The sequence below is a fragment of the Nomascus leucogenys genome, chromosome 3 (assembly GCF_006542625.1).
Source record: "Nomascus leucogenys isolate Asia chromosome 3, Asia_NLE_v1, whole genome shotgun sequence".
In the NCBI taxonomy this organism is placed as follows: domain Eukaryota; kingdom Metazoa; phylum Chordata; class Mammalia; order Primates; family Hylobatidae; genus Nomascus; species Nomascus leucogenys.
In genome coordinates this window covers 39,060,869-39,073,064 of record NC_044383.1, presented here as the reverse complement: position 1 = coordinate 39,073,064, position 12,196 = coordinate 39,060,869, and the positions used below count along the sequence as shown (strand labels likewise).

Here is a 12,196-nt window from a genome sequence, read left to right as displayed (position 1 = left end):
GGAAATGGTTTGATCCTTTTGACCTCATCTTTGTTGGAGTGGTTCCAGAATAGCTTTTAGTTTAGGAGTAATTCGTCCTCACTACTGAGGCATTATTCTTCTAAGCACTCTACCTAGTACTCTTATCTATCAGGAGGTCTTTCCACTCTGGCTGGTCTTGTGTGAACTTTAAGAATGTCCTGTTTTTTTTTTCTCTGGTGGTTCTTTCTCTGGCTGTAGTTAATCACACACATGCACAGGTCAGTACACAGCCAAAATCTTGAGAGGACTCTCTGCAGCTCCCTTCTTTTCTGGTTTTCTGGTTTATAACTTTTAGTTGTCTTGGACTCTCCAACTCTAAACTGTCTCCTCACCTTAGGAGGATTGATGGACCACTGAGACCTGGAAATGTCAGGTACTTGTAGGGTTACCTTGCTTATTTCTTTTCTCCTAAAGATCACTGTCTTGTGCTGCCCAGTGTCTGTTGTCTGGAAATTATAGTTTAATATATTTTGTCAATTTTCTAATTATTTAAGGGGAAAGGGTAAACCTGGTTTCTTTTATTCCATTATGGCCTGAAGCAGAGGTCTTAACTTTTATTCCTTCCTCCTACAACCTACCAGATCAATTGACTAATTTGAGAAGAGGAGGTAGAATTTATAATTTGAAAATTTGTCACATACCTTTTTCCACACTAGCCTGTTGAAAAGAAAAAACTGACTCCTAAAACTGGACACTATTATGATTATATTTGGATAAGTGGTAATATACCAGTGTATTTCTTTTTGCATTTTTTATATCTAAATCACTGACTCTGTGAAGCCATTGATTTAATAAACCAAAATACGGTGTAGTAGTTACCCCTTATCGGTGGTTTTGCTTAAGGCAATTTCAGTTACCTGTACTCAGCTGTGGTTTGAAAACATTAAGTGGAAAATTCCAGAAATAACTTTTAATTTTTAAATTGCGTGCCATTCTGAGTAGCATGATGAAATCTCACACTGTCCTGCTCCATCCTGCCAGGGACATGAGTTCAGTTTATCTGCACTACATACACTACCCACCTGCTAGTTCACTTAGTAACCTTCTTGGTTGTCAGATCGACTGTTGGTGATACCACAGCGCTTGTGTTCAAAGAACCCTTATTTTATTAGTATTGCCCCCAAAGCTTAAGAGTAGTGGTGCTGACAATAAAGATATGCCAAAGAGAAGCTGTAAAGTTCCTCATTTAAGCAAAAAGGTGAAAGTTCTCAAATTAATAAGAAAAAAATCATATGCTGAAGTTGCTTAGATCTGTGGTAAGAATCAGTTTTCTATCCACGAAATTGTGAAGAATGAAAAAGAAATTTATGCTACTGTTACTGTCGCACCTTAAATTGCAAAACTTACTGCCATAGTGCGTGGTGTTTAGTTATGATTGAAAAGGCATTAAATTTATGGGTGGAAGATATGAACAAAAATGTGTTTCAATTGATGGCAACATATTGTGCTGGGTTAACTTAATTAAATTAAACTTTATCATAGTTATGTATGTATAGGAAAAAACCTGGTATATATAGGGTTTGTTACTGTCTGAGGTTTCAGGCATCCACTGGAGGTCTTGGAACATAACTCCTAAGGATAAGGGGGGACTACTATGTATGCAAATGATGGATGATCCAGTTTTTAGTTAAAATGTTGTCTTAAAACTCTTAATTAGTGGAAAGCAGTTTGACAGTTTATTGTAAAGGTATATCCGCACTTACTATATAACCCAAGACTTTTGTTTAACTAAGGGAAATGAAAGCAAATGTCTACACAAAAACTTGATGTTAATTTTTGTAGTAGTTTTATTAATAATGGCCCCAATCTGGAAACAATCCAAGTGTCCACCCACACGGATAAATGGAATACTACTCAGCAATTAAAAGGAATACATTACTAATACAACAACATGAATGATTTTCAAAACTATGCTGAGCAAAAGAAGCCAGACATTAGTCCTTCAATGTAAACTAAAAACAAAAAAAGCCAGACACAAGAGTCTATAAAATTCTTGAAGAGAAAACAGATTAATCTATAGTGATAGAAATCAAAGAAGTAATTTTGTGAGGGGTACCACAAGGAAACTTAGTAGAATGATGGAAATGTTCTATATCTTGATTGGTTAGTTAGCTGCACAGGTATATACATTTGTCAAGACTCATCAAACTACTCTTAAAATATGTTTATTCATTTTATTATATAAAAATTATATCTGAAAAAAGTTGACTAAAGAAAACTCTAGTAAGTGAGTTTAACAAATAACCTAAAAATATTGACCGAAATCTGAAGTGGCCTGGGCTCAGTGGCTCACACCTGTAATCCCAGCACTTTGGGAGGCTGAGTCAGGAGGATTGCTTCAATCCAGGGGTTTGAGACCAGCCTGAGCAACATAGTGAGACCCCATCTCTATTTTTTTAATCTGAAATGTTTAAATATATACCAACTTATATACACATGACATAGAACTACACACACACACACACACACACACACACATACACACCCCACATATTAACAACCTGGATTCTGATTCTGTTCTAAAATGCACAGTTCTTTTCAGCCTTTCACTTCCTTAATGTATGAAATGAGGTTAGTTTAGAAATTCTTTGCATCTGGGTGTAAAAACAAGTAAGTTAGTAAGTTTAAAGTTAATCTTTTAAAAATTGTCTTGACTTAAGTAATTTTTTTTTTCCAGAAATCTTCCTGCCAAATCTGTGGAAGAAGCTTTACGTCACCGACAAGAATACGATGAGATGGTGGCTGAGGCTAAAAAACGAGGTATAAAATTTAACTCCAAATGGTATAATTTTCTGATTTTAATAAGAAGATGGATGGTAAAATTCATCAAGTCTGTCTTCAAGATGATACTGAATTCTTTTTTTTGTTGTTTTTTTTTTGAGACAGGGTCTTGCTCTGTTGCCCAGCCTGGTGTGCAGTGGTGCAATCACAGCTCACTGTAGCCTGACCTCCCAGGCTCAAGCAGTCCTTTTACCTCTCAGCCTCCCAAGTAGCTGGGACCACAGGCATGTGCCACCATGCCTGGCTAGTTTTTTGTATTGTTTGTAGAGATGAGGTTTTACCATGTTGCCCATGCTTTTATTCTCTACTATTTTTATAATTAAGTTTGTTCTAAAGGAGGAATAAAATGACATACCAAGATCATAGTTTTTCTGCATGTACTTTTACAGAATAGGAGGAATCTTGAAATTACAGTCATAAAACTTGGACTACTACTATCTTAGTTTATAAATAAATATAATTCATGAATCTATTAATGAATTTCACTTTTTACCATTTTTATATTTTATAATTATTAATTTCTAATTATTTTATAATTTAATAATTTTAACTTTCTATATGGCTGTGAGAATATGATTTGAAACTCAAAATTTTTTTGTGACTTACAGAGTCTCTCTAGAGGCCCAACTGTGTCATTTGATTAGGCGCATAAAAGTATACTCTTGTGTGTATAAATTTACACATTCATTCATTCTCTTTTCCAACCAAAAAAATAATATCAGGATAATTTAACAGCGTTTATTTCCTGACAGTTGTTATTTTGGGATAAACATACATTTTTAGAAGATATTACACAGCTGTATACATTTTTAGACTTAATATCTAACACCTTATTAACAACTGATATTTTTTCCTTTGACTTAAGTTAATGGAACATTATAATAGTATACAGTTCTGCTTTATGGTGCTATTTTGGAAATGAAGTTACTTCTTTAATGTTAAGTAAACATAGGATATATAAGGCTGGTTATATCGTTCTAGAAGGTATTTAAACATTAGTTGAGTGTATTTTACTATACAGAATTTGAAATATTTCTGACATATCCAATTAAGTATTTATTTATTTATTACTTATTTTTATTTTTTTGAGACAGGGTCTTGCTCTGTCACCCAGGCTAGAGTGCAGTGATGCGAACTTGGCTCACTGCAGCCTCAATCTCCCAGGCTCAGGAGATCCTCTCACCTCAGCCTCCCAAGTAGCTGGGACCATAGGCCTGCACCACCACGCCCAGTTAATTTTTGTATTTTTTGTGGAGACGGGTTTTGCCATGTTGGCCAGGCTGGTCTTAAACTCCTGACCTCAAGTGATCCGCCCACCTTGGCCTCCCAAAGTGCTGGGATTTTAGGTGTGAGCCACCACATCCAGCCTAAGTTTTTATTTTTTATTATGTATTTATTTATTTTAGAGACAGGGTCGCACTCATTGCCTAGGCCAGAGTGCAGTGGTACAATTATAGCTCACTGCAGCCTCGAATTCCTGGGCGCAAGCAATCCTCCTGCCTCAGCTTCCCTGGTAGCTGGGATTGCAGGTGCATGCCACCACGCCCAGCTCTTTTTTTTTTTTGAGACAAAATCTCACTCTGTCACCCAGGCTGGAGTGCAGTGGCGCAATCTTGGCTCACTGTGACCTCTGCCTCCTGGGTTCAAGTGATTCTCCTACCTCAGCCTCCAGAGTGGCAGGGATTATAGATGCCCGCCACCACGTCCGGCTAATTTTTGTATTTTTAGTAGAGACAGGGTTTTGCCATGTTGGCCAGGCTGGTCTCGAACTCTTGACCTCAAGCGATCCACCTGCCTTGGTCACCCCAAGTGCCGGAATTACAGGCGTGAGCCACCATGCCCAGCCCCAGCTCAATTTTTAAAAGTTATTTTGTAGAGATGATGTATCTCTGTGTTGCCCAGGCTGGTCTCAAACTCCTGGCCTCAAGCAATTCTCCCACCTGGGCCTCCCCAGAGCATTGGGATTATAGGCGTGAACCATTGTGCCTGGCTCCAGTCAAGTTTTTATTAATTTTAAAATTTTTACTATATGATTACTATGTAAGATAACTATTGGTACTGGATGATCTTAAAAGCATGGTATGATAGGAATAATATTGAACTGAGGAATCAGAAGGCCACAGCTTTAACCTTGTTTGATACTACCTTGGTGTGATACTCTGAACAGGCCTGATGTTAGTTTTCTCATGTGTAACGTTTGAGAGGCAGGTCAGCTTAATCAGGGCCTTGAAGCTTCTCTTTCATCATTTTTTTGTTGTTGTTGTTGGTAAAGCAGTGGAACATTCTTCCAAGAAATCTTATATAGAATATGAATACATAAAACAAATAAAAGAAAGTAAAGATTGTCGGCCTGGTGCAGTAGCTCACACCTGTAACCCCAGCACTTTGGTAGGCCAAGGTGGGCGGATTGCGAGGTCAGGTGTTCGAGACCAGCCTGGCCAGCATGGTGAAACTCTGTCTCTACTAAAAATACAAAAAATTAGCTGGGCATGGTGGTGCGAGCCTGTAATCCCAGCTACTCGAGAGGCTGAGGCAGGAGAATTGCTTGATCCCGGGAGGTGGAGGTTGCAGTGAGCAGAGATCGCGCCACTGCACTGCAGCCTGGGCAACAGAGCAAGACTCTGTTTCAAAAAAAGAAGAAAGAAAGAAAGTAGAGATTGTTTACTTGGCCTTCTGCTTAACCCCCAAGATGGTCTGAGGCATATCTGAAAAAACAATTTGAAAACAGTTTGGCTAGCTGGTCTCTGACATCCTCACCGGTTCTAAAATTACATAAAATTTTGATTTATGACTCACTTTCCTCTGTATTTGAGACATCTCTTCTTCTGAAATTGTCACCTTTGATTTTCAGAGATATATTTTCTTCCTCTAACTTTTGCCTCAGAATCTAAGAGACGTACTGTTAATATATGTGTTTTGGGGGACATTTTAAAATTTCAAACCAGTAAAGTGAAACGCCATATTAGAAAACTTAATATACTAATAATGCTATTGACAAAATCATTTTGGAATGTCATGTGGGTTATGTCAGAAAATTTATAAACCCTTGTAGGAAAAATGGGTATTGGTTAGTTGCCCACAATTGTTTGTTTTTTATATAGTTAATTCATAAGAAATTTGACTTCATAGATTTAGTGTAAATAGATATATGTGATAAAGTAATCTACTTAAATTATTTTTCTGACCTTTTATTCCACTTACTTTTATAGTAGAACAGGAGATGTTATTTTAAAATTATGTTAATAACTGGGCATGGTGGCACACATGTGTAGTCCAAGCTGTTCAGGAAGTTGAGATGTGAGGATTTATTTAAGTCCAGGAGTTCAAGGCCACCTGAGCAACGTGGTGAGACCTATCTCTAAAAAAAGAGAAAACAAAGAAAAGAAAATTATGTTAATCAAGTTCATTTACTTTCACCTTTTCCCTCCCTTTCTTTCCCCGTCCCTCCCTCCATTATTTCCTTCCTTCCTCTTATGATAATATTCTTTTTGAGAAAGTCTATTTTGTAGAGTTTAGGTAAATGGAGAAGAGGATTTTGATCTAGCTTGTTTGTATTGAAATAATTTTTACTTGTTTAAAACAGAAATTAAGGAAGCACATAAAAGAAAAAGAATAATGAAAGAACGATTTAAGCAGGAAGAAAATATTGCAAGTGCAATGGTAATTTGGATCAATGAAATACTGCCCAATTGGGAAGTAATGTAAGTAAGCAGACTTTTCCTAAATTCCCATTTGTCTCCGAAGATCTCATGTTTCTGATTCTGTATTTTTATTATTTCCAGCATATATTTTATGCTTTGGCTAAATTATACTATTAATTAATGCCTGAAAATTTCCATATTTGCGTCTGTGCCTTTGCTTTTATAAATCGCTCAGTGTCTACCACCTACTTCCCTTACTGAGCATCCTCTGCGTCTGCTAAATCTTTTTTTTTTGAAACGGAGTCTCGCTCTGTCGCCCAGGCTGGAGTGCAGTGGTGCGGTCTCAGCTCACTGCAAGCTCCGCCTCCCGGGTTCAGGCCATTCTCCTGCCTCAGCCTCCCGAGTAGCTGGGACTACAGGTGCCCACCACCACGCCTGGCTAATTTTTTTTTTTTTGTAATTTTAGTAGAGGCAGGGTTTCACCATGGTGTCTGCTAAATCTTACCTATCCTTTGGGACCCAACTGAAATGCTAATTGATTTATGAAACTTTTAATGTCTTTGGTTACTGTATTTTTTTTTTTTCTTTCTGAGATGGAGTCTTCCTCTGTTGCCCAGGCTAGAGTGCAGTGGCACAATCTTGGCTCACTGCAAGCTCCGCCTCCCGGGTTCACGCCATTCTCCTGCCTCAGCCTCCCAAGTAGCTGGGACTACAGGCACTCGCCACCACACCCTGCTAATTTTTTGTATTTTTAGTAGAGACGGGGTTTCACCATTCACAGGATGGTCTCGATCTCCTGACCTTGTGATCCGCCCGCCTCGGCCTCCCAAAGTGCTGAGATTACAGGCGTGATCCACCATGCCCGGCCTAATTACTGTATTTTCTTGATGCTAACATACCATCAATTGTAAGATGCACTATTGATGTAATAGCAGCTATTTGGAAAGAAAATATTAAATATATAAATGCATTAGAAGATGCATTTATTAATATTAAAATGATTTTTAAAGTGCTTATCTCATAATCAAGGAAATATGTATGATCTTTCCCTTATGTAAATGTCCCATCATCATTCTTTGAGACTAATATACTTATCTTGCCTTTGCATTTATTTATTTATTTATTCATTTTTAAATTTATTTTGCCAGCATCTTTTTAATGATAAATAATAATTGTATATATTTATGTGGTACAGTGTGATTTGTTTTTTGTTTTGTTTTGTTTTGTTTTGAGACAGAGTCTCCCTCTGTCACCCAGGCTGGAGTGCAGTGGTTCAATCTTAGCTCACTGCAACCTCTACCTCCTGGATTCAGATGATTCTTATGCCTTAGTCTCCCTAGTAGCAGGGACTACAGCCACCATACCCGGCTAATTGTTTTGTGTATTTAGTAGAAACAGGGCTTCACCATGTTGGCCAGGCTAGTCTCAAACTCCTGGCCTCAAGTGATCAGCCTGCCTTGGCTTCCCAAAGTGCTAGAATTATAAGTGTGAGCCACTGCACCCTATCGTGATGTGTTTTTTGAGGGTTTTTTTTTTTTTTCAAGATGAGGTCTCACTGTGTTGCCCAGGCTGGGGTGTAGTGGCGAGATCACGGCTCACGGCAACCCCGACCTCCCTGGGCTCAGGTGATCCTCCTGCCTCAGCCTCCTGAGTAGCTGGGACTACAGGTACGTGCCAACACGTCCAGCTAAGTTTTGTATTTTTTTATAGATATGGGGTCTCACTGTGTTGCCCAGGCTGGTCTTGAACTCTTGGGCTCAAGCAATCTGCCTGCCTTGGCCTCTCAAAGTGCTAGGATTACAGGTGTGAGCCACCTGCCTGGTGCAATGTGATGTTTTGGTATATGTTTACATTATGGAATGATTAAATCAAGCTAATTAACACATCCATCAGCTCACGTACTTCTCAGTATTTTGTGGTAAAACATTTAAAATCTGCTCATTTAGCAATTTTGAAACATACAGTTCATTATTATTTATTATAGTCACTGTTCTATGTAAAGGTCACTAACACTTATTTCTTCTGATGGAACTTTGTACCCTTTGATCAACACTTCACCTTTCTCCACTCACTTTACTCCCCCCTCACCAGCCATAACCACCATTCTACCCCCTACTTTTATGAGATTGACTTTTTTGGATTCCACATATAAGTGAGGTTATGTGTTGATTTTTCTGTACCTGATTTATTTCACTTGGCACAATATCCTGCAGGTTCATCTGTGTTGTTGCAAATGACAGAATTTCTTTCTTACTGCCTTTTTACATAACATTTAAAAATATGCCTTATCTTCCCTCTCGACTGGAGGATTGGGGATATCTTCTGCAATACCTACTGTAGTTTGTACATTGGGAATTTGTTGAATATTGGCACCGTGTGACGTATTGTCTGAGGCACTTTACATAAGTAATTGCATTTGATTCTTAGAACTTTTATAAGGTGTATGTATTTTTACTCCCATTTATCTTATAAGGAAACTCAAGGTCAGAGAGGTTAAGTGATTTGCCCAAGGTTATACATTTGATTAATGGTTAAACTAGATTGGATCTCAGATCTATCTGACTTTAAAGCCGACATTTTTTTTTAGCAGACTTTACTGCTTCTCAAAAACTGGGGCCTTACCCACTGTAGATTCTTAGTTGTTTTGTTTTTGGTGCTGAATTGGTGACACATTTTTATGTCCCTTTTATCCTGTTTTTTAAATAATTGACCGCATATTTCTGATTCTCTCATTGGCATTTATAAAACGCAGTTCCCTTTAGATTACTGTTGCCCCTTTGGGATCCTATACATCTTGTAGGCTGTTGTTGCCTGCAGCATGAACTCAAAGAAAAGAATGCATTACATACTTAATTCTCTATAGTCCTAAAAATGATTTGATCACTTGGCCACAGACTAAAGATAATCCATCATGCAACTAGTATTTTTGGTATAACAAGTAACTTTCTCCTTTTTTCTCCTCCTTTAATTCTAGGCGTAGTACAAGAAGAGTTCGAGAATTGTGGTGGCAGGGATTGCCCCCTAGTGTCCGTGGGAAAGTTTGGAGTCTAGCTGTAGGAAATGAACTAAATATCACTCCTGGTTTGTATTCTACGTTCAGTTACTCCCACATGTACAAATAGCCATCTACAGAGTTACCTAGCAGATTAGTAGAGTGACCATTAAAATAAATGGCCTTTATCATATATAATGTCATTTTAAAAGCATGCTTCATCCCCTCAAAACCTGTTATGATTTAATAAGTTATTACATTTTATATAAAGATTTATGGTTTTCCCTTTAGTTTACAACTATCAATAATCTTGGCATTCAAATATCAAAAACTTCTGGGATTCTACTTGGCAGTGGATAATAAGTATATATAAGAAAAAAGAAAATAGTCAATTATGAAAAGGCTCCACTTTTATACAGAAAACACATAAATACTGGAGGAAGGCTAAAAGTTTCTTTTCCTCCTTCTTTACCTAAACCAGTCATTTTGGGATTTTTTTTTTTTTAATTTAAAAAGTTTAGGCCAGGCGCAGTGGCTCATGCCTGTAATCCCAGCACTTTGGAAGGCCAAGGCAAGTGGATCACCTGAAGTCAGGAGTTCAAGACCAGTCCGGCCAACATGGTGAAACCCTGTCTCTAGTTAAAATACAAAAATTAGCTGGGCGTGGTGACACACATCTGTAATCCCAGCTACTCGGGAGGCTGAGGTGGAAGAATCACTTGAACCCAGGAGGCAGAGGCTGCAGTGAGCCGAGATCGCGCCTGTGCACTCCAGCCTGGGCAAAAGAGCGAGACTGTCTCAAATGAATGGATGAATAAATGAATGAATGAATGAATGAATAAATAAATAAATAAATAAATAAATAATTTTAAAGTTTATAACTTGATTAGCTGCATAAAGAAAAAACTTTAGCCAGGCATGGTGGCTCACGCCTGTAATCCCAGCACTTTGGGAGGCCGAGGCAGGTGGATTGCCTGAGCTCAGGATTTCGAGACCAGCCTGGGCAACACGGTGAAACCCCTTCTCTACTAAAATACAAAAAATTAGTCAGACGTGGCAGCGTGTGCCGGGAGGCTGAGGCAGGAGAATCGCTTGAACCCGGGAGGCGGAGGTTGCGGTGAGCCGAGATCAAGCCACTGCACTCCAGCTTGGGCTACAGAGCGAGACTCTTTCTCAAAAAAAGAAAAAAAAAACTTTAAAGAACAGAAAAGAAGTAAGACTTTCAAAGAGTTATATTATTTTCTTAAGTTTCTTAAACTTTGGTGGATAGGAGCAAAATGTAGAGTAGTTTTTTTGTTTTTGTTTTTGAGATGGAGTCTCGCTCTGTTGCCGTGCTGGAGGGCAATGGCACAGTCTCGGCTCACTGTAACCTCTGCCTCCCGGGTTCAAGCGATCCTCCTGCCTCAGCCTCCTGAGTAGCTGGGACTACAGGTGTGTACCACCACGCCTGGCTAATTTTTTGTATTTTTAGTAGAGATGGGGTTTTGCCATGCTGGCCAGGCTGGTCTCCTACTCCTGGCCTCAAGCGATCCGCTTGCCTCAGCCTCCCAAAGTGCTGGGATTACAGGTGTGAGCCACCATGCCTGGCTTGCAGAGTAGTTTTGATGAATTTTTAAAAAATTAAGCCGGACGTGGTGGCTCATGCCTGTAGTCCCAGCTACTTGGGAGGTTTAGACGGGAGGATTGCTTGAGCCCAGGAGTTAAAGGTTACAGTGAGCTATGATTGTGCTGCAGCACTCCAACCAGGGCTACAGAGCATGACTCTGTCTCTAAATTAATAAATAAATAATTTGGTCAGGCGCGGTGGCTCACGCCTGTAATCCCAGCACTTTGGGAGGCCAACGCTGGTGGATCAGCTGAGGTCGGGAATTTGAGACCAGCCTGACCAACATGGAGAAACCCTGTCTCTACTAAAAATACAAAATTAGCCGGGTGTGGTGGCACATGTCTGTAATCCCAGCTACTCCAGAGGCTGAGGCAGGAGAATCGCTTGAACCCAGGAGGTGAAGGTTGCAGTGAGCCAAGATTGCGCCATTGCACTCCAGCCTGGGCAACAAGAGCGAAACTCCATCTCAAAAATAAAATAGAATAAATAAATAAATAATTTTTAAAAATTAGATAAAATTAGAATAATATCAAATAGAGGAAAGTAAAATAGTTTATAGGCCAGGCATGGTGGCTCATGTCTGTAATCCCGGCACTTCAGGAGGCTGAGGCGGATAGATCTCTTGAGCCCAGGAGTTTGAGACCAGCCTGGGCAACATAGCGAGACCCCGTCTCTACAAAAAAAATCCCAAAATTAGCCTGGCAGCCCGCATGTGGTCACACCACTCGAGAGGCTGAGGTGGGAGGATCGCTTGAGCTCAGGAGGTGCAATGAGCTGTGATTGTGCCACTGCACTCCAGCCTGGGCAACAGAGTGAGACCTTGTCTCTAAATAAATAAATAATTAATAATAAAATGTGCTAAATTGGTCTAAATGATAATGTTAATGCTAGACAATGGCACCATATAAAGACTTAAGGACTTTAATACTAGAAATAATATATTGTCACTGTTACTTCTAAAATTTTTCTTTTTATATTTATTGGAAAAAGTTAAAGTAATGAGAAGGTACAAGTGTCTGCTCTTCCACCTGAACTGCTATTCCTGATCCTACTGTAAACACTGTTAGCAATTTGGTGTATATTCTTTCTGGTCTTTTTTCTATGTACATAAAGTGTGCATCTACATATGATCAATTTTAAAGCTTTTCTTTTTTA

General features: G+C 39.0%; 1 protein-coding gene across 3 annotated transcripts in view; it reads left to right on the top strand.

Moving 5' to 3' along the window:
* Window positions 1-12,196, top strand: part of TBC1D12 (TBC1 domain family member 12) — a 143,203-nt gene that overhangs the window by 99,606 nt on the left and 31,401 nt on the right. For all 3 annotated transcript variants that reach the window (XM_030809240.1, XM_030809241.1, XM_030809239.1), the window contains exons 4-6: window positions 2,699-2,781; window positions 6,386-6,503; window positions 9,418-9,524. In XM_030809240.1, the coding sequence (XP_030665100.1) occupies window positions 2,699-2,781; window positions 6,386-6,503; window positions 9,418-9,524 (308 nt within the window). The remainder of the gene's footprint in view (window positions 1-2,698; window positions 2,782-6,385; window positions 6,504-9,417; window positions 9,525-12,196) is intronic.